Source organism: Pristis pectinata, chromosome 8 (assembly GCF_009764475.1).
Source record: "Pristis pectinata isolate sPriPec2 chromosome 8, sPriPec2.1.pri, whole genome shotgun sequence".
Classification (NCBI taxonomy): domain Eukaryota; kingdom Metazoa; phylum Chordata; class Chondrichthyes; order Rhinopristiformes; family Pristidae; genus Pristis; species Pristis pectinata.
Genome location: NC_067412.1, coordinates 20,872,249 through 20,899,733, shown reverse-complemented (window position 1 = coordinate 20,899,733; position 27,485 = coordinate 20,872,249). Strand labels below are relative to the sequence as shown.

At 38.7% G+C, this 27,485-nt stretch overlaps 2 protein-coding genes across 6 annotated transcripts in view; one reads left to right on the top strand and one right to left on the bottom strand.

Annotated features, from left to right (window-relative positions):
- Nucleotides 1-5,078: 5,078 nt before the first annotated feature.
- gprc5ba (G protein-coupled receptor, class C, group 5, member Ba) lies at nucleotides 5,079-18,502 on the top strand. Of its 2 annotated transcripts, none has more exons than XM_052021354.1 (4): nucleotides 5,079-5,124; nucleotides 13,159-14,178; nucleotides 16,619-16,728; nucleotides 18,142-18,502. In XM_052021354.1, the coding sequence occupies exons 2-4, from the start codon at nucleotides 13,167-13,169 to the stop codon at nucleotides 18,184-18,186; spliced, it is 1,167 nt and encodes a 388-aa protein (XP_051877314.1). In that variant the 5' UTR covers nucleotides 5,079-5,124; nucleotides 13,159-13,166; the 3' UTR covers nucleotides 18,187-18,502. The 2 variants fall into 2 exon arrangements, with proteins under 2 accessions (XP_051877314.1, XP_051877313.1); XM_052021353.1 differs by lacking the exon at nucleotides 5,079-5,124 and adding an exon at nucleotides 6,122-6,807.
- Nucleotides 18,503-18,588: 86 nt separating this feature from the next.
- iqck (IQ motif containing K) overlaps nucleotides 18,589-27,485 on the bottom strand; it is a 78,335-nt gene continuing 69,438 nt past the window's right edge. For all 4 annotated transcript variants that reach the window (XM_052021359.1, XM_052021357.1, XM_052021355.1 and 1 more), the window contains exon 9: nucleotides 18,589-19,713. In XM_052021359.1, coding sequence (XP_051877319.1) covers nucleotides 19,595-19,713 — 119 coding nt within the window. In that variant the 3' untranslated portion in view covers nucleotides 18,589-19,594. The remainder of the gene's footprint in view (nucleotides 19,714-27,485) is intronic.

Below are 27,485 nucleotides of genomic sequence, written 5' to 3'. Positions count from 1 at the left end.
CTGTCATCTTCCTGATCCTTCTCCTTACCTGCTCAGCCTATAGCTGGTGACCAGGGCTGCAGCCTCACTGTGGCAAAACATTTGGTGGGAACTGCAGAGCTTTGCAGAAAATTCCAGCCAGCTGTTCCTTTAGCAAGTCAATGATTTGCTCTATTACATTTGATGTGTCTTTATATAAGTGGAGTGTATAGTTGTGTAATCGGAGCCAACAGCCATATTTATCATCACTGCATAGCTGTTACGGCACTGTAGTCAGCCTTTGGTTTACTTTTAGGCTCAAGTGCAGATGGAACAGTGGACTGCTGCAGAAGGAATGTATGATGACTGCAGCCAGGATACAGGGAATTGTACTGCATAATTCAATGTTTAACATCACAGATCAACTGCACTTTGGGGAATTAAATATTTCTCTGTGTAGACCAAAATTGACATGAAGCACCTTCAGAGAGCAATGTGTGTGCTGTTAATGGAATGGAGAAGCTCAGCGACCTACCAAAGCCACATTCTCACTCTGTCTGCTTGTCCCCAGCAGAAGTAAAATGACACTGACTCTCTCTGCACAGAGAGCCCATGCATCCTCCCTTTGTAGGGGAGGAGGGAAACCACAAGCAGTTATAAACAGGTTCAGCTCCAACCTGGCAGAAGGCAGGTACATAAATATCCCACCATGATTCCCAGCACATGGCAGGCTCAGGACACATAATTGTGTCACTTGATTCCCAGTGGCAATGTACAAAAACACAAGCAAATAGCAGGAGCAGGCCACCAGGCCACTCAAGCCCGCCCCACCATTCAATATGATCATGGCTGATCTATGCTGACCTTGTCCTGCTCCAAGACAGTCCCCAGTGGCAGATTTCAGTGCACACGTAATTAAACTGATCTCTGACAGATTTTTCCTCACTGAGGTTCAGATGGGTGAAGTTCCAGGTGAACATCTGTCTTTCCCTCTTCCACAGAATCTGTCCTGTTCATTCTCCCGATCACATTGTTTTGTGAGGGAAATGTTCACTGACTCATCCATATCTAGGAACAATTGATCTGTGCAGAAATCTTAAGGTCAGGACCAAGTCCTTCAGCATCTGGCACACCATGCCCTGTAGAATTCTTGAAAAGCTCTAGAGAGCACCCGTCACTTAGAAAATCACAACCATGGTCATTAGAATTTAATCAGAAACGAACCTGAAAATTGTTGATAAATGCTTTAAATGACATAGCATCTCTGGTGTACTCTGTTCAACATGCTTCAATAGAACTTTTTTAAAAATAATTTTACTTTTGATAGAGATAATCAAGGCCTAGAGGGCACAACTGGGTTGCAGTTGCATTAAAGGATGAAATCATAATCCTCACCATGTGGACTTCCATCTTAAATGAGCCTCATGTTGGAGGACCATCTGCTCAAACAGATAGTCAGCAATGTAGATTTAGGAGAAGACATCAGCTGGATCTTTGAGTTCCAAAGTGTTGCACATTGGTTGTCCTCCTGATCTGTCTTCCCTCATGCTTCCACCAGGTATAAACAGCATTCAGTCATTCATTTATACATTACTTCTTATTTCTACCTAGCATTCAGGTAGACGTGAAATGATAGTTCAATGCAATGATCTCATTTCTCTGTTATCATATCTCAAATGTCATCAAATTATATTCTAAAAAAAAAGCAAGGTAAAGGAAAGAATCCTTTACAACCAGAATTGTGATGTATAAGATTTGAAATCTGAGCCACTGAGGGAATGAACAGCATTATGTGACTGTAAACATCACAGGTTGTGCATAATCCTTTATAAAAGCTGGGTGTTAGAAGGCTGGAATTATAATAATCAAGTTGAACCTAATAAAAGCACAGATGAGTTTCTGCAGCTGGGTTAAAGCCAGAGGTAGGTGATGGAGGTGAAAGTAAGCAGTGTATGTGGTGGAGATTAAAACGAATAATAAGCTTAGTTCAGGGTTGAACAGGACATGCAGATTGTGGAGAAAATGAAAACATACTTGCTCCTTTCACCTTGCATTGTAGATGATTTTCAAAAGATTTATCGATGGGTAAAATAATGAAAAACATTTCCATTGTTTCCTCAGGACATATGAAGGGTGGCACGGAGGCACAGCTGGTAAACTACTGTCTCAGAGCGCTAGAGACCTGGGTTCAATCCTAACCTCGGGTACTATCTGTGCACATTGTCCCCCCTGTGACCACATGGGTTTCCTCTATGTGCTCCCGTTTCCTCCTAGATCCCAAAGATGTGCAGATTGGTAGGTTAATTGGCCATTGTCCCGAAATGTGTGGGTGAGTGGTAGAATCTGGCTGGGAGTTGATGAGAATGTGGGAATAATGTAGGATTGGTGTAAATGGTTGGTTGATGGTCATCGTGGACACGATGGGCTGAAGGGCCTGTTTCTGTATTGTATCTCTGTAATTCTCTAGTACTACCAAAATTCTGTACAACAATTTCATCATTTCAAATCCACACTTTTCACCTTCCAAATAGCTTAAATTAATCTAGAATTCCAAGGCAAATATCTTCTGCACACTCATCATCTTTGCCTTTGCTTAACTGCCTGGCACTTGGGCCTTAGTGAATTACCTTAATCTGCTGTTAGACATTCCCATGGCCTCATTCCCAGCCCCCAAATGAACAATACTTTCTAGCTATCCCCTCCCTCCTAAGCTCTCCATTTCATTCAGCGCCAACCATTCAGCCACTACATCACCTTTACCTTTTTCCAACCCACTTTATCTTACCATCATCTTTTTAAAAGCCTTCTCAAATCTATTTCTTCAGCACCTCCTGTCTACCTCCAAACTTTTCTTGTTCCTGTTTGCTGTCCACTATCCTTTGAAGTGTTTTGACAAATTATTTTACACAATCAGAAATTATTAAAAGTATCGAACTACCACAAAAATTTAACAAGACACAATAACAATTAAATAACCAATTAAAAATTAAAAAGCTAAACATATTAACTCTTTCCTCAATTCCTCACAGCCATTCCCTGAAAATTCCCAAACACGTAGACAGAAATCCCAACTTGCTGACGTTTAGTGGAGGAATTCCAGCAGTTCCAGTTTATTCCAAAAGTAACAACAACTTATCTCAATAAAAGCAGGATCATTTCTGCCTATAAATGCAGACTGAAGGATGTTATACATAAATTATGTGCATAAAATTTATCTCAGTCATTTACACAATTCTGGTCACCAAGTCTAATTATATAGTGGAATTGCTCAGTCATTCTTATTCATTGGGAACATCATTGGAACCATATACAACCTTTTATACTGATATTAAATCTGCAGACTATCTAAATAACTTAAACATTAGACTTTTATTGTACTTGTTTTACATCCCATTCCCCTAGTACAGTGCTGAACAGGCTTGAATAAATCTTTTTTTTAAAGTGTTATTTCTGATAGACATAATCAAGCCCTACAGGACACAACTGGGTTGTAGTTGCATCAGAGAATAAAATGATAAACATGGATATGTGGAGTGTGGTGTTTTCATCTTAAATGAACCTATTGTGTCAAAGGACCATCTTTGATTGTTTTTACCAATATATGAATTAATCAGTGTTCCTACTAACCTGCAGATTGATCTTTTTGAAGAAGAAGGATAGAGACTTTCCACTCCTTGTGCAACTAACTTTAGGATATAAATGTCATTTCAAAGTTGCCTCACCAGCCAGGTTAAATATAACCGATTATGCATGTTAAATATAACCAATTATCTGTAATTATGTCTATTATTGAACTACATCATGATAAAATAAGGATTCTTTCTCCTTTTACCGGTTGCTCTCCTTAATGAAGTTTCTTTCAGAAAATATTTTGTCGCTGTTTTTACAATTTTGTGAGGATTTTCATTCACTTTCCTTGCCAAATGACTATCACAAATATGTGCATCTCACTGGCTCCCCGTTGATTTTGATACTCTTCCCTACTATTGCTGTGCATTAATGGGATACACATCAATTGCTTGGAACTGATTATACAAAGTGGTTTCAATCAAGTAATGAATGGTTAATAGGCAAATTGAATTGATTTATGGAATCTCAAACTTGTGATTTCCATGCCTGTATGTGGTTTAGAAAAAAATCCCTTACAAAAATGTTCGCAAAATAGGTAGTATAAAATTGGAGACACAAGAGACTACAGATGCCGGAATCTGGAGCAACAAATAATTTGCTGGAGGAACTCAGCAGGTTAAGCAGCATCAGGGTAGGGGCAGGGAGAGGAATTGTCGATATTTTGGGTTGAAACCCTGCATCAGGAATATAAAATTGGACTGCCAAAGGTGCAGTATGAAAAAAATTAATTTCAGTTATATGGACAGTGTTTATTATGGAAGAAGCTGTTAACCCTTTAAATGACGGCCAATTAAAAAAAAACTTGTATTTATATAATTCTACACCCGAAACTATCTTCAGATATTGCACTAAAAATAGTTCAGGCCTTCTGGTCATTTGCACAAACACTGCTGTCAATTGGCACAAAGCAAAATGCTATTGACAACATATTAGTTAAGTAGTCATATGTTTCTAGTGGCTTTAGTTGAGGGAGGAATCTCAGCTACAACATCTACCTCTCTTTGAGTAGTGCTGCAGACCTTTTACATTTTCCCAATCTATTAAATTAATCTGAAAAGAAATTTCAGATTCATCAGCTGAAGAAAATCTGTCAGTGCCTCCTCAGTGCTATAGTGAAAGGTGCTATCCACCTTGGGCAAGATCTCACCAATATGCTGAAACTACAAGGTTTCACACTACGGTTTTTGGGATTTTACATATATATCATAGCATTAAAGTTGATATTATGGAAAAAAATTTAAAATACCTTTCAAAGATTAACCATGCAACCGTGATCATAAATCAAAATAGTGTTCCATAATCTACAGCACTCGATATTTTTTCGATTTAACATGTGGTAACCTTTTGTTATGTCAAAGCCAACAGCCTAAGAACTAAAGGCTGTGTTTGCTAACGCACGACCCCACTGCATCACGGAGTGGCAAACTGAGGGATTCACACCTGCAGTTGATGCAATGAATTAACTGGAAAGGCAATTCCTAACAGAAGGAGGGAAATCAGAGTGGTGAAAGCTACTTGGCCTCTCCAAACTGATAGGTAAGAGTTCAGAAATGTGGTCAGTCTCTCAGCACACAAAGACTTAAAAGGCATTTCTTCGTAAGAAGAAAAAATGTGATTAATTTTGAAATGTAAATATTCTTGCAGAATCCTTCCTTCTTAATGTCTGCATGTATCATGATAAATACTAATGAAGAGTTCCCCTTCCCGTGTAAAACTTGAAGCTTTTCACTTTAGTAATAAATACTATTAAGCAAATAGCTATTTATCTGCGTTTCTCCTTTTTTTGATGTTTTTATTGCATTTTTCTTAGCTAACTCTATTTATCATTCTGGTGAAGACAAACCAATTAGTAAGAAATTGGCAGCTAGCTGAATGAAGACGAAATCCAATCTAATGTTCAGCGAACGTTCCCAAAAAAGACACAATAAAACTACAAAAATGGCACACTGGGATAATATATTAGCATCTTAAACAAAAGAACGTTATTTTTAATGGAAAATGATGCTGAAGAAACGCCAGAGGGCAGCATTGTTTGACTAGGCTTGCTGCAGTGCAGATTTTATATAAAATAATCTAAATCTCTACGACCTCTCAATTTCATTAAATTTTTCTAAGCAACAAACTCCATGTAGATAAAATGTTCTAATTCTTTATCCATTTGTTCAAGGTTAGTTTAAAAAATAAATGTAGGCCGTTCAGTATTGGTTCGGTTTGTAACGATGCTATGGTCTTGTACTGGAGACAAAAGGAATTATTTCCCCGATGATGAACGCGGGGTCTAAGTATAACTAAACAAGCCAGAGGGACATTCGAGATATGTCAAAAATGCATGGATCCGTCTCTGTTACTGTTAAAGTATGGGTTATACATAAGTGGGCTATATTCTTGCAGATCTTTCCTGTGTTGATGTACATCATGTCCACTGTACAAACCTATCACTTGAGTCTTAGAAATATTGCAGGTCAGAAATTGGAAATGTGACGACAGAATTGAAAACGATGCTAATAAAGAGGTTCCAGTGTTAACATAAAGAGCGAATGATGGCTTTTGTATGAACGGTAGCAGGGAACCGGGAAGTAAAGATGTTGAGGCAGCCCGCTGCCTGGAGTAGTTTGATGATAAAACACAAATGGGTGACGTTGGTAGCAACACTAGGAAACGAATGGTGGAAAAGTTTTGGTTATGAGACCAATTGCCAGCGAGAATGGGCCAGACTTTCAAAGTCCGTTACATGGCAGCATTACGTTGTAACACATTCTATTGTGCTACAACTTCTCGCTGCGTGCAGAACCTTCGAAATTTCCGGCTCGAGTTAGAAAATGATTTTCTGTAAAGTTGCTCGGCAGCCATTTCTCCCCCAACTGAAGTTGGTCTCTTGCCCCAGTTGGACAGTCCCAATGCAGGACGTGCGATTTGTCAGTTTCACATGGCAGTGTCGTTGACGTCAGGAGAGAAATTGCAAGTGAGAGCAGTGAGCCCCGGCGAGCGCTGGCTGCACTAGCGGGCTGGAGTGAGAGGCGGGGGAGATAGCTCGGCTCTACCGGCCTGGCCCAGCCCAGCCCAGCTCAGCCCAGCCCAACTTCGCTCGGTCCAGATCCGGCGGGGCACGCAGCTCCCACGGGAGAGTCAGCCCGCACGCACCAGCGAGGAGCGGGGCAAGCAACCTACTTTCACTGTATCTCTGCACCGCATTTTAGATTGGAATCTGGATCGTGTGAGGTGCGTTCTTGTTTTGTTGGTAATTGGCTTGTTCTTTTGTTATTTTAAAACAATTTCGAAAGTAACTGTCCGATATTGCGGAGCTTTTTGCTGTGTGAGATTTGTACGAACATTGCGCGTTCGCTGCAGAAATTGTGAATTGAAACATTTTTTTGTCAAGAATTGTGAAATGTAAAACGTTGAATCAATTTTACTCGAAGAGATATCCGTTGAAATGTTAACCGGATCACGACCATCTCTTTTTTTTGTCGATTGCTCATACGTACCATGTTGAAAGGTATTCATTTGAAGAAAGTGGAGTAAACGTTTGTCGTGACTATTTTTCGAGCTGTTTAACTGAATTTTCTCTTGCTTCTCATTCTCAAACGCGACATTTCACCGGTTTAACATTTACACCATCGTCCCTCGGTGCCGGGTTGCGTGGCGGAACATAAACTGTGACAGGGAAACACTGTTCAATCAATACACAAAACGATCCGATGTTAGGCATAGGTGCCATTTGCTATGAACCAAGAATGGAAACAAAACGCGTGTGTATCTGGACCGAGTTCAATGTTTAGCACTGCACATAGCAGCGACGTGGGACTTTAATTAGGGTCGCTCAACTCACTTAAGCATACATGTAAATTTCGATTCCCCGTTGGGGCAGACGGACACTGATGGCTTCATCAGGTTTGAACTGGACAGTACTGGGATGAGATTTTCCTTCGAAATACGTGGTCTGGTTGTCTGTTCAACAGTAGGTGTTATTTCGCATCTTTCTTTATGGCAAGGGAATGAGATGGCTCATTGTTAAGGTATTTTGTGGAGGTTTTCAGCTGTCGCTGCTAATTTTCTGTAGGGTGGTTTCTATCTGTGTGATATTGCCTGGCCGTCTGGCTGGCGATGACTTCCGAAGCCAATTTTAGATTAAAATGTGTTTTTTTTTTAAAATCTGGGAACAACTGTATTTACTCGCACAACGTATTCCCTTGTCTGGGCACCCACGAACGTTCGTTCGTGTTATTATCAGCTTTCAAATTTTGTCTAAACCGCTCCAATGTTCGTTTTTCTGATAAATTAAGTAACTGGCAGGCACTTAGTATATTGTGATTGAAGTCCGCTTGTGTAACATTTGACAATCGTATAGAATTACAGGACAAGAGGCCTTTCGGCCCATCGTGGCCGTGCTGGCTCTTTGAAAGCTCGATCCAAATAGTCCTATTTCCCTTCTCTCCGAGTCTTCCTTCCGAAACCCTTATCCGTATCTTTGTTGCCTCCAGGTTTGACATTTCATGAAATTTATTCAAAACTCTGTAGCTTATATCTTCTCTCAAGTTCTTGTCACCTATCAGCCATTGCTGCTCCATTTTAACATTCTCAGCCTTCTCTACACATCATTCTGTGTCTCATGCATGAGCCTCCAAAATTACCCAAAAAACTCAGATTAGATGACCACTGTCTTTCTCTTTCTCTCTTTCACATTCACAGTTATCTAGGTCCTAAGCTCTTGACTTCCCTCCCCAAAACCACTTCTCCACACCCCCAACTACTGCCATCACCTACTAAAACATTGTTCAAAACGTGCACCTGCAATCAAACATTACACCGTGTACCCTAATATCACTGAGTAGATTAACGTTTGTTACCCATATGGAAATGGCTGTAAACTGCCTTCTTGAACTACTGCAGAGCTTGTGGGATAGATAACACATAGGTAGGCAGTGTGTCAAGAGATTGAACCAACAATGTTAAATAGTTAGCAATTCCATGTCCAAATCCATGCAAGCTGCTACCTGCTCAATGCCAGTAGTATCTGTTTTTTTTATTGGAAATGGGGGTTGGGGAGAGAAATTGGACGTAATTACCATAATAAGTAGCCCATCACTCCAAGGAGCAGAATATCTGCCCTTCCATGACAAACCTGTCATATTGAGCATCTTAATTATTAGGCATAACTCATGTATCTATTCTCCCCCTGGAGTTGTCCATAATTTCCCAATGTTTGCAAAGTGAATACTTATCTTCTGAGTATACATTGGTGAGTACTTGAATGGATACACTTGACAAATGTGTTGCAAAGTAGGACTCAATCACTACCTTAATTGTCTAGCCAAATGCAAATTGTAAATAGACAAGATACAGATCATCCAGAATCAAACTGAAAAGTAAAAAATTATTGACATCCCTAAAAACACTGCCTCAATGTCCATCCTATCAAGTCCTCTTTATAATTTTAATGACTAAAGTTACATCACTGGTCACTTGCAGAGGAATGAAACCCTCTCAAAGTCTTCACATAACTGTTAATGTTGATTCAACTCAAGTGCAAGGTCAACTTTCCACTAGACACCTGTGAATGCTTTTTGTATCTGTTCAAAAACTAATGCTTTTGTATCTAAAACAAAGATCATACCATATTGAGAAGTGTTACTGCTGCCCTGTTATTTGCAGCCTTTCAGCTTAATTCTCCTCACTAATCTCATTGACCATGAGTTTATTTTATTTTTAAATCTCCCCTTTCTTCCGCAGATTCAAAATGCTCCTCTTTGCATTTTTTTCAGTAAAATCCCAAGCTATTCTTTACCTTGTATTTCTTGTTATTTTATGGAGAGAGAAAATGTGCAGTGCCAGTTTAAATGTACCTGCTTGAAAACAGGACATTGTAACCAAACCAGAGCTTGGACAACCTAGAATTATAGACTATTATTGAAATACTGCTCTGATGTTGGGGAAAAATGAGACTATGCACAGGCAATTAGACTTTAGTGTGGGTGTGATTAGCTTTCAATGTCAATAGACAGCTGTATAGGATGTTGATGAGTCCGCACTTGGAATATTGTGTGCAGTTCTGGTTGCTATACTATAGGAAGGATGTGATTAAGCTGGAAAAGATTCACAACAATGTTGCTAAGACCGGAGGGCTTGAGTTCTAAGGAGAAACTGGATAGGTGGGGACTGTGTTTCCTGGAGCAGAGGAGGCTGAAGGGTGACCTCGGTTTTAAAAATCATAAGGGGCATACTGTAGTTAAGGTGGATGGTCACGGTCTTTTTCCCAGAGTAGGGGAGTCTAAAAAGGGCCCAGGTTTAAAGTGAGAGGGGAAATAGTTAAAGGGGCCTTGAGGGGTAAGCTTTTCACACAGAGAGTGATGGTTATATGGAATGAGTTGCCAGAGGAATTGGTAGATGTGGTTACAAATACAATGTTTAAAAGACATATGGACAGGTTCATGGATAGAAAAGGTTTGGAGGGATATGGGCCAACTGCAAGCAAATGGGACTAGAATGCTTGGAAGGAACCTTGGTCAGCATAGACACGTTGGACCAAAAGATCTATTTCCGTGCTGTATAAGTCTATGACTCCAAGTCTCTGACTTAATAGTTTGTATTGTACTGAAGCCATTCTTACTATCATGATTTTAGTATATCATGAGGGGGGTGGATAGGGTATATGGCAAGACTCTTTTTCAAATGTTGGGCGTGTCTAAAATGAGAGGACATACATAGAAGGCAAGGGGCATGAGGTTTAAATGGGATCTGAGGGGAAATTTTTTCAACAGTGGTTGGAATGTGCTGCCTGAGGAGGTGGGGGGGGGGGGGGGGGGCAGTTATTAAACATGCATCTAGACAAACATTTAAATCACCAAGGCATGGAAGACCACAGACTAAATGTGGGTAAATGGGACTAGTATGGAGAAGTACAATGGATGGCATGGTCATGGTGGGCTGAAGGGCCTGTCTCTGAGCTCTAATTCTAACTCTATGATTGGAACCATACTATGATGTTTACTTGCAGATCAGACTTCACCTTTTTAGATGCAGGCAGCTTCTGCAAAATCCTATTATGTACATTTTGGAATATCTTACAGATTATTTGAAATGTTTGTTTTGGTTACTAACCTTGACAACCTGTATGCTTGTTAATTGTAGGCTTTGAGTTTTAGTGCCACCTATTTCTAAAGAGTCTTTTCTACTTCTTGTCACGTTCTCAAAGACAAATTGCATGGCATTTAAACCTTGGTTCTAGAATTCCCATCAAAGTTAATCTTCAAAAATTAAACCATTTGAACCACTCCTCCTATGTAAATTTATTTCATTTAGCCACCAGTGCTTCAGACCAGACATACAAGGATTAAATATACCCACAAACATTTAAAATCACTGTTGTGGAATACAGTCCTTCAGTCTGATCATGTAGACATTCCAGTGATAGCATAGGTCACACGCCTGGCTGACAGAACAGATTTAGTGCATGTTGTTCACCTGTCTATTTTTTTCTCCCCCTCCCCCCACTCAGACTTACTGAAGGCTTTTATGTTGGACTGTGGTTCAGTACAGTGCTAAATCCTATTTTTATATTTCCAGTCTTAGTCTGATATTGAAATATGAAATTTTTGTGAAACATGCAGTGCACATAATTAGAAATGAAAATTCAACTGAACTTATGAACATCAATTTGCAGTAAAAACGGAAGTCTGAAACATTTTACACCCAATTCATGATCTGTTAATATTTTTGATGTAATTGTAATAATTCAAATAGCTTTATTTGATTAAATTGAAATCTTATCTCCTGCCCATCTGCTAATTTATGTAGAATTATAGTGATTAAACAGACAAATGACCTCCTCTGCAAAAGAGAATGTACTTCATTTATGGAACAATATTGTTGATGCCGGAAATCTGAAATAAAAGTGAAAAATCTCAAAGACTCAATGATTTGCATCCCAGAGTCTGAAAAAGGTGGCTTTAGCGACAGTAGATGCTTTGAGTGTCATCTTCCAAAGTTTTACGGATTCTGGAATTGTTCCTGTGGTTTGGAGGGAGATAAAATACAGGGAAGTAAGGACTGTTAAGCCTAATGTCAGAGGTAGAGAAATGCTGGAATCTATAATGAAGGATGTGTTACGGAACACCATAAATAATCCGATTGAGCAGAATCAGCATGGATTTATCAAAGGAAAATCATGGTTGGCTAAACTGCTGTAGTTCTTTAAGGATGCAGCTAGTAGGATATTTAAGAGGAAACCAGTGGATATAGTGTATTTGGAAGGCTTTCAAGGGGGAGCTTGGTCAACAAGATGAGAGCACCTGAAATTGGGAGTAATATATTGATTGAGAATTGGTGATTAGACATAAAAATGAAAGGTGGGAATAAATTGATCATTCTTGGTTTCATAGGTTACAAGTAGAGGGGTGCCAGGGCTATGAAAGCTCAGCTTTCAATGGTTTTGAATGAAAACAGGTGATAGATTTCTGGATATTAAGGAAATTGTAGGATAGAGGAAAATAGTCCTGAAGTAGAAGATCTTTACGAATGGCAGAGCAGACCCAAAGAGAGAGATGGCCTTCAGTTCCTCCTATTATAATGTCAAAATGCTGGAAATACTCAGGTTAAACAGCATTTATGGAAAGGGGAACAGAGCTAACAGTCCAGGTGAATGTCCTTTTCAGTGGAACTGCTCTAAATTAAAAATATGTCTCAGTGAAATTGTCATTGATCTTGCATGTTAACAGTTTTTTCTTCAAATCACAGATGCTGCATGACCTGCTGAGTATTTTCAGAATTTTCATTATTATTTTTTATTAATCTTTTTTAGTGTGTGAAATGATAGTAATTACAGGAACCTGAATTAGCAGCTTTGAATCCAATAGGAGACGAGTTTGATTTTCCTTCTCTTGTATCTGGAAATTTAATTTGGGAGCAAAATTAGGTGGCATGATCCTGCACCTCTTGGAAGTTGGCTGAGCTTCTGTCCACTGACCAGCAAATCATGTGAGCTCTAAAATAAGCATCCACACAACTTTCCAACCTAGCTAATGTTTCAAACCCACAGGAAAAAGAAAACATCTTCATACCCTTTTTTGATCAATTGGAAGCAGTAATTTCACTGCTTTCTTAGTACATAAAATAAGACTTGTAGCTTTATAGTTTTCCTTCCTGCTCCGTGCTACCTTTTATTTTAGCATTCCAATATTGACAATTTGCTGTTCTGTAACATGTCACTGTTAACACCTAGAGATAATCTCACTGCTGTGTATTGTGTAGTTTTTAGTACAACTAATTATATTCCAGTAAAAATTTAATTGGGAATTGTTCATGAGGAATATTTGGTGTGTTTATTTAATTCTGTTCTAACAACTAAAGAACAGTAGTATTGTCCCATTCAAATGTTTGCCTCTTCACAATCAATGCATGCTGTTCCAACAAGCAAAATCTTGCATTTTGCAGTCTTCACCATGTGATGAAAGAAATGTCTTGCAATGCATCATCTAAAATTGACTGTATGCTTCTCCATTCACTCCCCTCTTCTCTCACCACCCCTGCCCCCCCCCCAACCCCCCCACTCCAACCCTCCAATTTATTTTTCAGTGGGCAGTATGAAAACACTTTCGGCTGCTTCATTCATCCTTCTCTCATCAATTAATTATGGATATTCACAGAATTCGAGCAATCCTATTTCAGACAGAGGCTGTGGATTAAACCTCCTTCCACACTATCTGAACCTGTGCAGCCTGGATGTAATATGGGGCATAGTCGTGGAGGCGGTGGCAGGTGCCGGGGTACTGACTGCATTCTTATTGATGCTGATTCTTCTGGTGAAGTTGCCATTCATTAAAGACAAAGAAAAGAAGAGTCCTCTGGGAATCCAGTTCCTGTTCTTGTTTGGCACACTTGGGCTGTTTGGACTGTCATTTGCATTTATCATACCAGAAGACGAAAAAACATGCCCTACAAGAAGATTCTTATGGGGAGTTTTGTTTGCACTCTGCTTTTCATGCTTATTAGCACAGGCATGGAGACTCCGTCAGCTGGTACAGCATGGCAAAGGCCCTTCTGGATTGCTATTGGCCGGCATTGCAGTCTGCCTCATGCTAGTTCAAGTTATTATTGCAGTTGAGTGGTTGATCATAACCATTGTCAGAGAACAAAAACCTGCTTGCAAATATGAGCAGATGGACTTTGTCATGGCATCCATTTATGTTATGTTCCTGATGGCTGTTACCTTCTCCCTTTCCTTCTTCACCTTATGTGGAAAATTCAAGAAATGGAAGAAGAATGGAACCTGTATTATTCTAACTATGTTCTTTTCCATCTTGATTTGGGTTGCATGGATTGTCATGTACCTCTATGGCAACAGGGAACTGAAAAAACAACCTCTGTGGGATGATCCTGCTCTCTCCATTGCACTTGTTTCTAATGGGTGGATATTTCTCATTTTTCATGCTATCCCGGAAGTCCATTGCTCAATTATTCCATCAAAACAAAACACACCAGATTATTTTGATGCAGTTCAGCCAAGAATACGTGAGACTAACTTTGAAGAAGAATTGCAACTTCCACGTACTTACATGGAAAATAAGGCTTTCTCCTTAGATGAATCTGGAGCAGGTAAGCACAAACTTTGGTGTTTTGTAATAATGCTTGATTTGTTGATTAGCATTAAGTTTTCTTATAGATTCATACAGCATGGAAACAGGCCCCAAACTGTCCATGCCAACCAAGATTCCCATCCAAGCTAGTCCCATTTGGTCCATATCCTTCTAAATGTATCTTATCCATATACCTGCCCAACTGTCTTTTAAACGTTGTTATTGTGCCTGCCTCAACCACTTCCTCTGGCAGCTCAAACATACCACCCTCAAGTTTCTATTAAATCTTTCCCCTTTTCACCTTAAATGTATGCCCTCTGGTTCTTGTTTTCCCCAACCCTTGTTAAAAGATAGTTGAATGCACTCAGTCTATGCCCCTCATGATTTTGTACACCTCTAAGATCACCTCTCAGACTCCTATGCTCCAAGGAAAAGAAGTCCTATCCTGTTCAATCTCTCCCTATAAACTCAGCCCCTCGAGTCCGAGCAACATCCTTGTAAACCTTTTCTGCACTTTTTGCACTTTAATAACATCTTTCCTATAGCAGAGTGACCAAAACAATGCAACACTCCAAGTGTGGCCTCATCAACCTCTTGTACAAATACAACATAACCTTCCAACTTTTATACTCAATGCCTTGACTGATGAAGGCCAGTGTGCCAAATGCTGCCTTCACCACCCTGTCTACCTGTGATTTCACTTTCAGAGAACCATGTCCCTTTGTTCTACAACACTTCCCAGGGCCTTACTGTTTACTGTGAAAGTCCTGCCTTGATTTGACTTTCCAGAATGAAACACCTCTCACTTATCTGAATTAAACTCCATTTGCCATTCCTCAGCCCACTTTCCAAGCTGATCAATATCACCCTGTAATTTTTGATAACCTCCTTCACTATCATCTGTGAACTTAATAACCATGCTTTGTGCATTCTCATCTAAATCGTTTATATAGATGACAAACAACAACTGGCCCAGCACCAACCCCTGAGGTACACAAGTTACTGGCCTCCAGTCCGAGAATCAACTTTCCCCCATCGCCCTCTGCTTCCTACCATTAAGCCAATTGTGTATCCAATTAACCAGGTCTCCCCGATTTCCATGCGATCTAACCTTTCAGAGCAGTCTACCATGTGGAACCTTATCAAAGGTCTTGCATAAGTCCATACAGACCACGTCTACTGCCCTGCCCACATCGACCTTCTTTGTCACTTCTCCAAAAAAACTCAATCAAGTTCATAACGCATGATTTCTCATGCACAAAGCCATGCAAACTACCCCTGTCTTTCCAGATGCAAGTATATCTTATCCCTTAATCATCTCCAGTAACTTATGTACCATAGATGTAGGCTTACTGATCTATAGTGTCCAGGTTTTTCTTTGCAGTCCTTCTTAAATAAAGGCACAACATTCTCTATCCTCCAGTCTTCTGGCACCTCACCTGTGGCTAATGATGATGCAAATATCTTAGCCAGGGCTCCCACAACTTCTTCTCTAGCCTCCCACTGTGTTCTTGGATTTACACTTTAAGATGTCCGGCACCAGTCTTCATTGTCTTTCTCCACAGTAAAAACAGAGGAAAAATATTCATAGAGGACCTTGCCTATCTCCTGCAGCTCTACCCATAGTTGTCCACTTTCGTCTTTGAGGGGCCCTATTCTCTCTCTAGTTACTCTTTTTCCCTTAATATACTTATATAATCTCTTTGGCAGAGAAGATCGAGGAGAGTCCAAAGCTATCTCATGCCCCATTTTTACCCTCCTGATTTCCTTCTTGCGTAGACTCCTGCATCCTCTATCCTCCAGGGATTGACTTGATCCCAGCAGCCTGTACCTGACCCTTGCCTCCTTTGTCCCGGCCAAGGCCTCAATATCGCTTGTCATCCAGGGTTCCCTACCCCTGCCAGCCTTGCTCTGCACTCTAACAGGAACATGTAGACATGGATCTCTCACTATCTCACTTCTAAAGGCTTCCCACTTGCCAGAGGTCCCTTTGCCCACAAACAACCTACTACAATCAATTGTTGCAAGCTCTTGTCTAATACTGTCAAAAGAAGAGTTACTTACCTATTTTTTTCCTCTGTTGCACATGAGGATAGCAAGTTAATGCAGTCTATATTATTACAGCAAGAAATTTAGGAACTTGAATATTGCTGAAGGCTTTTTAAAAGCATCAGCCAGTAAACACTGGCTGGGCACAATGGCCTCCTGTGCCATAAATTTTCTATGACTCCATTTCTATATAGGCATATTAATTAGAAAAAATCTTCCAAATGCTAAAACATTATCATAAGCTCACATATTTTGGCTGCTTTTGTTTCAGTCAGGCTTTAGCAAGAAAGATTTTTCCGCATTATACTTAAATGTGTGACAGATATTCAAGTTTGAAATTTGGTTGCGTCATCGTTACATTGGTTTCATAGTACAATGCAAACTATATTTTCTCCTCCTCCCTCACCTAGCCTTTAAATCTGGATTTCGCAATGGGAGTCTGGGACATAGACCCAACATTCAACTTCGGAGTAATGTTTACCAACCCACTGAAATGGCAGTTGTACTTAATGGTGGAAATGTAAGTTGTTGACTCTTGAATTTTGCAGATATTTGGCACCTTGAATCCTAATGGAAAGTATGTATTTTAAGAGAACAATAAATGAGTTGGCCAGACAGTCCCTTGAGCCTGCTTTGAAATTCAGTAAGATCATGACTGATCTTCTAACTTGTCCATGTTCCTGCCAAAAGATAACTTAAAACATTCCAAATATTGTAGAGGTATGAGCGAGTTTTGCTGATTTATAGGCTGGAATAAAAGAACAACAACTGGATTCATTTTTGAAGTAGTGCAACAAAAACTATGACTTATAATTCCAAAAGTTGAGTGAAAGCAAAACTTTTGAAGGAATGGTTTGGATTATATCAATATGTCATGCAGTTTAATCATGCAGCTATTTAATGAATATTGCACTAAATTTTAAAGATGCTTTTAGCTTTTGGAAATCTTGATGTCCTTCAAAACGAGGATCATTTGAGCTGCCTTCAAAGAGAGAGTTTAAAATAAGCAACTATTTTAGAGGGAGTCAGTTTCTATATAAAGTCTCTGGCATTTAATGCACCATCTTCCCCTAACTACCAACTTGAACTGAGTCAATGTATGTACTCTTTCCTTCCCTGCATTCAATCTATGCTGCAAGACAACACTGTCAGGACAATTAGTTTAGGTGAAGCATATTGGCAAAGTGCCATTTTCACAAATTAATAGCAGAGCCAGGCAACTTTTGCAGCAGCTTTAGGAAAACTGCATTTCATCCATGCATCTATTCCTTACCATATCATACCTATAAATAAGGTTATCATTAACCTCACTGTTACTTTGAAGCACAAAAGTATTGAAGCACTTAAGTATTTATTTGCAGATGTTACCTTTTAATTTTATGCAGTTGTACAGAAATATTCACTCAGTGGACAAAATAATGTTGATATTTTTGTACTTAATTTTATTAATAATGTAAAATGTGGTCTGGCCAAGGTTGCACAATGGTGCAATAGTACTGTTGTCTCTCAGCTCCAAAACCCCGGGTTCCATCATGATCACAGGTGCTGTCTATGGAGAGTTTCCATGACCACAGGTTTTCTCCCACATCCCAAAGTTGTGCCAGTAGAGTAATTGGTGACTGTAAATTATCCATTAATACGGATTAATGGCTAAAAGAATCAGAGGGCATGTGGCAGGGATTAAGCTGCAAAGTGTACAAGGAAAGGAAATGAGGAGAGAAGCATTGGGGTGCATGGGAATGCCCCCCCACCCCCACCACCCCGAGCTTTCATGGGCCCAAAGGGCTGAATGCCTCCTTGTCTGTTGTTATCAAACTTCCAATCATCTATTGTCTATTAGCAATTTTGACACACATACTATCAGTTATGAAAAATGTACTGATTGCCAAAATTAACTACAGATTGGTGCTCTAATGTTTCATTTATTTTTTAGATCCCATCTGCTCCTCCAAGCTATGCAGGAAGACATCTTTGGTGAAGGCAAAACTGTTTGAGCTGTAAGCAAATTCCAGCTGTTCAAATGGACAAAAATCAGTACAAGTGGAAGCTTGTGGTAGTGAAACCAGTAGAAGCTGTTTGAAGCCCAGTTAAATGGGAAGATATTCAAAACTGATTTTTTTTAATAGGGATGTACAGTGAAGCTTGTAGGGTGTACATATGAAGTACTTTTTCTTTTAAAGGTGCGAGTCTTTAAATGATACTGAAGAAAACATTTGTGGCTCTGGAGCATTTTTGTGTTATGTAAATATAGAGTGCATTACATTTAATAAATTATGGCAGTGTGTAACTTTCAATATTGCTTCCTTTCTGCTAAATCAATATCTAATAGATACTTCAGTAAAACTCCCTGGAGGAGATGGGGATAACTTGTTTATCTTTAAGATTTTACTGCAGCATCAGTAACGTATGTTGTTAGTGGAGAAGAGTTAATTGAACAAGAACATTGGTATTTTTATTTGGGCATTCCATATTATCCAACAGAAAAGCCATAATGTAAATTGATATAGCAATTTACAGCTTCAAGTGTAGTTTGTTCTCTATATGACTAAACAGTAATATTTTCCTTTTGCCATGAAGATTCAGTCTGTGGTGCATGTGTACTGTATACTGAAAGCAAGTGAGATAGGAATGTTTTAATAATTAAAACACTAGTATGCTTTGTATGCAAGGAGTTTTGTTAATTCCATACTCGTAGTTGAAAGGCAGGACAAAAGATTGCTCAAATGTAGATTTTTTTTAAGCTTCTCCAAATTTCTTCCTCAATTACTACATTAATCCACCTACTTTTGTAAAACATCAACATGCCAAAAACTTTGTAGCTACAAGGTGAAACTCCCTTTTGATTCATCTGATTACAAAATCATCTTTGTGTATAATGTAAATCTAAGTTTGTATAGTGTACTTGCCTGTAACTTTAAACTTGGTGAAAAATACATTTTCACTGTTACAGCTTTATAGATCACAAAAATCAAGTTTTTATTGTAGTTTGCTCTTTCACAATAATGCTACAAAGCCTGGTATTTATCTCAGTGCCTGTCTATGGTACAACTGCAGATTTTATTTAAAACTAAAATGACTGGTCAATTGTTGACATGTCTATTAAAACTGGTGTCTTTTTTCGAGTCAATATCATGAAATCTTTGGGCATACACAGTAAATTTTAAGGGATATCTAATGAAGACAATCAATCTGTGCAAATACTTGATTTTGTGTGTGTGTGTGTGTGTGTGTGTGTGAGAATATACACAAGTCACGTGTTGAGCAAATTTATGTGCAAAAGTTTTATTTTCAAAATTCTATTAAAGTACCATTATAGTAGTGTCGGATCTCAACTGTTTGATTTGAAATGAAAAAACTATTTTAAGAAAAGAACAGTCATGTGACATTTAATTACAAGCTTTTCTGACTTTAAGTAGTATCTCATATGGTGTGGGCGCTTTAATAGGGACTTCAACAGGGGTAGGCATTGACTCTTCAACTTCCTCTTCGTCCATTTTCTGTCCAACTGTATATTTAAAAACAAGTGACCAAAATATTAATTTCTGAAATATTGACCATATAATGGTTCTCCATTATCAGACACTTACAATATATAAAATAATAGAATATTATAGTTACAACTTTTTTAAATTGCATTTAGTGGTTTTCATATTTCATTCAGGATGTCCTAAAGCACTTCATAGCCAACAAATCTTCAAACTGAGTTATAACCGATTAATTTCAGAACATTTTATTGGAGGAAGAGTATGTTAAATCAGATGACTGGGGGAAGGTGGGGGAAATCTATTACCTTGACGTACACCTCGTTTGTAGCTCTATTTCTGCTCAATCTATTATGCAGTGTAGTGATCAGTTGTGAGAATGAATGTGTGACTGTTTCCTACCATGATGTCCTTGTTTTATGGGGTTGGAAGCATCATTTGAGCTAAAATTTACAGTTGGTTGATACTGAGAATTCAACGATTCTTTGTATGAACAGGTAATTTATGGGCATGACCATTTTAAGCATGCGGGAGGAATAAAAAAAAAGCTACAATATTTAACAAATATTTTGTTTCAGTTAAATTAGAAACAAAGTGAAGGGACGAAGCTTGGAACCAAGGGTAGAGGTTAACCATGCTTAGCTAGGGGATAGACACTCCAAGTGCATAAAATACTGAAATATCTTGCAAAGCATTACAAGAGTACAAAATGTAACCACAATATTTAACTTGTACAATACTAGTATTTATCCAATGCATACGTTGCTTCCATCAAGAGGTCAGTGCCCCCCCCTCAACCCCTGCTCCAACATCAAGGAAAGTGGCAAGTATATGTCCTACTTTATATTGGAAAATCGGAAAATCCCTGAAACACTTTTTTTTAAGTACAGGTGCTTACTCTTCTCCTCTGAATCTTTAATTGCCACACTTTCATATGGTAAAATATTTGGGTTATTAAAATCTGCAGACTTTAAGCTACACTTCCAGACAACAATCTATGTGAAACTTGTGCTTTATGAAATCCTGAATTACTGCCTTATAAGTGTTGCCTGTATATTTTGTTTCATGATGTAGTAAAAGGGTTTTGAGCTGCAGGTGTCTTTAGAAAATTGTAATTATATTTCACTTTCAGAACCTGCATTACAATATAAACCCCATTTTTACTTTTCCCCATCAACATTAGTTTCTAAATGGAACTGTAGCTGCTGTATAATACTTCACCCACCACTTGTTACTTGTTTAAAATATTTGCATATCAATGATCGCACACAATGAAGGTCATGATAGTCTTTGTATCTTTCTTTTCAACAATATTCGGTGGTAAAGTGTATATTCTTTAAAATGGTGATGGACCTTAAGAAATAATGCTGGAAAGTGTTTATTCACACTTAGGGTAGTGGGAATTGAGAAATTTCAAAAAACTGCTGTGGAAAATAGGAAAGGAATCACTCTACTCTTTGTACCATTTATGTATACACTAATGTGCTGGAGAACAAGCAATTATTTTTAATCAAGTGAAAAAAATGCAAATTTATTGATACAGGGATTGAAATCTTACTGCATAAGTTAATGCCAATGCATGTAAACTTCTCAGCAAAACACATTAAAGGAAACAATTTCCCTTTTGCCACATGAACCTTTTTTTTGTTTTGGAGTTATCAGTATTGACTTTTCAACAATAATGTCAGGAATATGCATCTTAAAATGAATTCAAAAAAACGTCAGCCACGTCAACCTCTCCCTTAGCTATTTGTGGTGTTTCATCAACCACTCTGAGAAATTCAAAATATTATCAATTGAATGTTTGGATGCCAACCAGCAGTAGGATGTTAAGATCACACTTGAGCAGCTGGGTTACTTCAACCTCCATGGAAATCTACCAAATAAGTTGGAATATTTTTATGTATGTATGCTGTTGATCATAATGGCATATGGCCATGATTGAGTCATTTCACATTCACAAAACTATATCATCACAACTGAAAGTAAAAGATAAATTAGCAATAAGCAAAAATTTAAAACTAAACATGGATTAAAAGTGAATAACATCTCCACCCTACCCTACCCCTCCCATCAAATGTTATCCTGTATTATTTTTAGAAATCGTCTGTAAAAATTCATGTTTAATAATAATTTTTATCAACACAGTAGCAGTATTGCAATGGTTGCCTGAGGTTTTCAGTTGAAGATATATACATGATGAAAAGCTTTGAATTTGTGCATTGTTCCAGACGCATGAATTCAAAACTTTTTGCTTTCATGCATCTGTTTGTTATAAAGCCTCAAGTTGGCATATCTGTCCCTACAGCTTGTAGAAATTCTCATGACTGCTCCTTCACAGAAAATGTTAAAGCTGACATGTATGAAACTAATTTCTATTCATCCTGGAAAATTGACAATACAACTCTCCAACTGAAATTGTTTAGGACCCTGGAAGGTGCCAAAATTTGAGGGAATAAATCATTTAAGGTAATGTAACATACACAATCTTCCATTCTTTTAAAAATACAATGGAATTTATGATAAATATAAACTGACAAATTGCAAAGCAGAATTTTTATATCTTATGGCTATTTAAAATGCAATACAAATCATTGGCTTTCCTTTGTTCTGAGATATCAAAGGCTGCTACTTGCCTGTTTAAATGACAGCAAGTCCAAGACTTTGTACACATACACAAAGTCCCAAACCTACAGTGCCCTGCATCTCTCAGTAAGTTGCAATACTTTGCCACTACAGTCCATTGGCAGCATTCACTCTTGCTTATATTCCACAGCAATTATAATGGGGAATTGGCTTTGAATCAAGTTCCAAAGTGAACAGAAGCCAGTATGTGCATTCCTCCCTTTAGTGCTTAAACATGTATTTCTTTTTCCTGTTCTAAAGCTTCTCCTAGCTGGAATTTGAGAGCCAATATCTTGAGAGATGGGAGGATGCACATCTGTTACAAAAGATCCAGCTCTACCTATTTCTGAAGCCTTTGTTTGTACAACCTGATGTCACCACCTACACACCACTGGCATAGGGCTGACTAGATGGATGGCTCATTCAGGTCTATTTCAACTTTGCCATGACAGATTTTCAGATCTGCTGATGTCTCACAAGAAATGTTAATATACAAATAAAAACCTGGAAATTATAGTATTTTGATCCTGAAATGCACTTATAAACTAAGGCAGCTTTAGGTGTACCTTAGCAATAGAATAATTCATTATAAGGAAAAGGGTATTGGGTTGTCTGAAAGTAGCTCATTGTGCAGCTTTCTCTGAGCAATACTAAAATTTAGCAATTGGAACCAATTACCCTTGGGAAGATTTTGGTGAGCTACCATCTTGAGCTGCAGTCTTCCTGGTGAAGGAATTCCTATAATATTGTTGGGATGGAAGTTCCAAGATTTAGGCCCAAGAACAGTGAAGGAATAGTGATATACTTCCAAGTCAGGATGATGGGTAAGTTTAAGGTGATGGCGTTCCCATGAGTCTTCTGCCTTTGTCCTCCTTGGCTGAGAGTTTTGGAGGTGCTATTGGTGTAGCTTAAGCAGGTAACCACAGTGAATTTTGTAGATAGCACTCAATGCAACTGTGGTGCCTCAGAGGAACAAATGTTTAGGATGGTGAATAGTGTGTCAGTCAAGTGGGCTACTTTTACTCCGGTTGGTATCAAACCTCTTGTGTTGTTGAGAGCTACACTCATTCAGAGAACTGGAGGGTATTCTTAATGGCTCCTGACTTGTGCCTTGTAGATAATGGAAAGGCTTTAGGGCGATTGGACTTGAGTAACTTGCTGCAGGTTATCTACTGCTCTGACAGCTCTGCTATTTATATGGCTGGTCCAGTTGAGTTTCTGCTCAGTGATAACTCTAAGATGTTGACAGCTGGGAACTTGGTAATGCTAGTCATTGAATGTCCTGGGTAGGTTGCTACACTATCTTTTGTTGGAGATAATCATTGCCTGGCATTTTTTACTTGTTACTTAACCACTATCAGTGTACACCTGTCAATTGCCTCTTATTGCAATGCAGGCACAGATGTCTTCAATTTTTGAGGTGCTGCAAATAGAATTGTACATTATCACTTTTGCTCTAATTCACTTTATTATTCACTTCTGGTCTTCTGCTCTGCGAAGGCAGGTCATTGATGAAGCAGCTGATGCACTGTGTTGATATCCTGGAGATGAGAATGATCAACCTCCAGCAACCACAGCCATCTTCCTTTATGCAAGGTATAACTCCATCCTTTGCGGTGTTTTTTTTGCCTCCTTAAAGCCCACTGACTTCAGTTTTACCAAAGCTCCGTAACTGCCATTTATACTCATGCCCTGCCTTGAGATCAAGGGCAGTCTAATATAGTCAGAGATAATGTACTACTCCCACAAAATACATAACAAGAGCTTAAAGATCAAAAACGTAATGAGCTTGATTAATTACAATCAAAAATTTTTCTTTAGAGTTGACTGCTTGTAGCATTATAAAACAAGCTATCTAGTTTAGCATAAAATATCATTTGTAATTTTATTATTAATTGTAAATTTGGAACAAAGCACCTGTGTTCAGCCTGAAATTTTCTGTTGGCATTATCAGTAATATCACAGGATAGGTACAGATTTAGACACATGGAGTAGGTGCCAGCAGACATCGTGCCTTCTTGATCAAAAGGAGCCACTTCTCACCAGTCCAAATCCCTTACTTGCCTTCAGTCATTTTCCCTCGAAGATATTAAAATTTTGCTTTGGCATTAATGTTACGTCTTAAGTACTCTTACATATGAGTTTCAAAACGTGGAGCATGAACCCATGAGAGTGAATAACCTACTCTGCTGCAATATGAAAGAATCCAGATAAAATTTTAATCTTATTTCTGTTTCTAGGAGTTAATCAGTGTTCAAACTGGTTAATTCATTTACACATTTAAAACCTGATTATATTTAAGTTTGCTGTGAAGGATTTTAAATCAATTTAGGAGCATGAAGTGCAATAGAAATGCAAATTCTTCCTTGCTGTGCAACTGTTTCCAAAGTATTTCACCCTAGGGACTAATGTTTAAAAAAGTGGCCAGTTATTGTGTCTTGGAGAAGTCATCTTCCTTAGGCAGCAATGTGCAATAAATTGGAACATGTAACTGATATCTGCTTGATTTCCTGAAATGTTGCAGAGGTTAAAAAAATTAAGGGGCACTGTGAACTAATTGCCACACAGAGAAATCCAAACAGCTCTTCAGCTGCAGAGACATTGGTCTTCAATCAGGTATATGTTTTACTCATGCACCTTGAACATTCTTGGAAGCCAAACCTGCTCTTCATCTCTCCCACTTCTACCAATATGATATTGTCTTCATTCCCTCTCCACCTCCCTGCCACGTGGTGCATGGAGCTACCACCAACACCCTAATTACTTGTACCTAAACATCATAGTGATTAACCATGCAAGGCTTTAGGCCAAGCACACAAAAGAATTTTACACTCGCGGTGTCTTGTACAAACTATTTGTTAGCCTGCCATCATTGCACATTCAATGTTTTTATGCATTGTACATACCTGGTAACACATTTCTTCCTTCACTTGTCTTCCACTCCTAGGTGTACCATAGCACACCCCTATAACGCTGAAAAATCCCTTACTTTTTTCTTTCTTTCTATATCAGTATCAAATGCTTAATCATCAACTTCCTGGAAATCAGTGTTGGCTAGATACTTGATTGGACCATCACAACGTTGAGTATTTTCACCACATGGGCCACAGCAGATCAAGACAGCAGCTGTACTCCACCTTCAAAGGCAACTGAGGGTGACCAATAAATAGTCACTTTACTATTGGATCCCAAGACTGAATAATTTTAAAAGATCTTTTCAAGGGACTCACAGCTTTAAAAGTTAAAGAACACAACCATGCAAACACGTAACCATATTCTGCCCTTGAAGAATGTGGACTTAGAACAGGGTCTGACTCAGTGAAATCTGAACTCTGGCTTTCACTAGATATTTAATACAACAGCTGAAAATAGCAGCTGACACTGGTCCTCACTGAGAGTGCAGTAGCTTTATGCAGAGAGGCAACATACACAAACAGCATATAGAGGGCATAAGGTCAAATTGCATTAGCATTATTTAGCTAGGCATAGCGTATTATAACAAATGAAAATCATAGAAGTCATGTTTTCTACTTCCATGTTAGGACAAATACAAAATTATCTGTTCTTAACGTTCCAAAACTATTTTATAATGAACAAATTATCAGGCATGGAAAAAGACACTTTCTGAAGACATAAGAGTCTAAAAATTGAATGAGACAAAATCCATTAAATCACACAAAAGAGACAAGTTTGTGCATTTTTTGAAATGTTTATGCACATTTCTTGATGAGGTTTGGCCCATCGGAAGCTGGAACAGGCATTTCCAGGTGCAATTCACCCCATTACATCTATTGTTTACCCAGCATATTGAATGTTCCAGATGACATCATCAGTATGTTCAATGCTTTTCTTCTCCACCATGAGCAACATAATCTTCTGTGTGCAACTTACCTCTTTCATGGTTCATTCAATTCCATCAGAAGTACACTGCATTGGTTTCTTTCTGATCTATCTACACGCAGAGGACAGGTGTCATTATGTAAGCAAAGTATTTAGAAGGTATTCAATCATCTTTCTCAGATCACAAAGTGTACCACAACTTTTAGCAAGTGCTTTTTGCACAACACAGCTGTTCACACACTGATTCCAACAACCAATGAAATATTGAAGCATTGCTATGGTACTGACTGGTCATTGCCAGGTGGGTCAGGCACCACAGAGGAAAAACAGGCCACCCTTTACATGGATCTCTCTCTGAAGAACAAACAAATGTTACATGCTGTAGACAAATCTTTGGCTGCAGTCTTATGTCTGGGTTCTTTCTACGTGGAGGACAAGAATGATGCCCACTCAAGCTTCCTCACCACGTGATTTTTTTCAAGTGTCTGCAGCAGACCTCTGTTTCACAACTTGCTACTCACTTTAACATTAGAAAGGTCACATACACACTCAATTCAAAGAGAACTGAATTCATCTACTCTGACTTAGGTGAAGACCAGGATTTGTCAGCATTGCTGACTTCCCACAAGTGAAGGCAGCCACTCGCAAGTTTATGGTTTATAACCCTGACCTTTTCATCAACTACTTCAAGATGGATCATTGAAAGCTTTTCCACAATGCCATGTTTCCTGGCAGTATGCATGATATACTCATCCTTGGAGAGAGCGAGCCCTGAGGGTAGAGATACTGGAAGACAAAGGTTATACCATCCTACCCTGGTTCCTCATACCAGTCTGGATTCCCACCAAAGCTGTAGAGCACATAACAATAGACACATAAGAACCAGGGGAACATGAATGAGCTTCGGAGGATGGGATTCTGGTGCTTGCTTCAACCTGGAGGTGTTCTACAGTACTTGCCAAAATGGAGATGATGACAATAAGCAAAGCTTTCATTGTGGTCATTCTGAAAGACTGGGATGTGGAGAGAGGGCGGTTTAGTCAGGAATGAAGTGTGTTTATGAATAATTTTGGCCTGTGATTTGCAGTTTAGTGTCGGTGTGCCAGAAAAGTACTGAAATGATCAAGGAACACACTTTGATAAATCTTATGAGATCTTGAATTTTTTTTTCCCAGCATTTCTCCATTCTCATTACTGGAATGTAAATGCACTGGCCAGCTTTCTTGAAGAACTGCCCTGGTGGGTCTCATGATAACCATGGCACAGAGGACCTCTCTCCTACCCTCTCTCACTGCCTCCAGCACTTGAACGTACTTCTATGTAATATGGA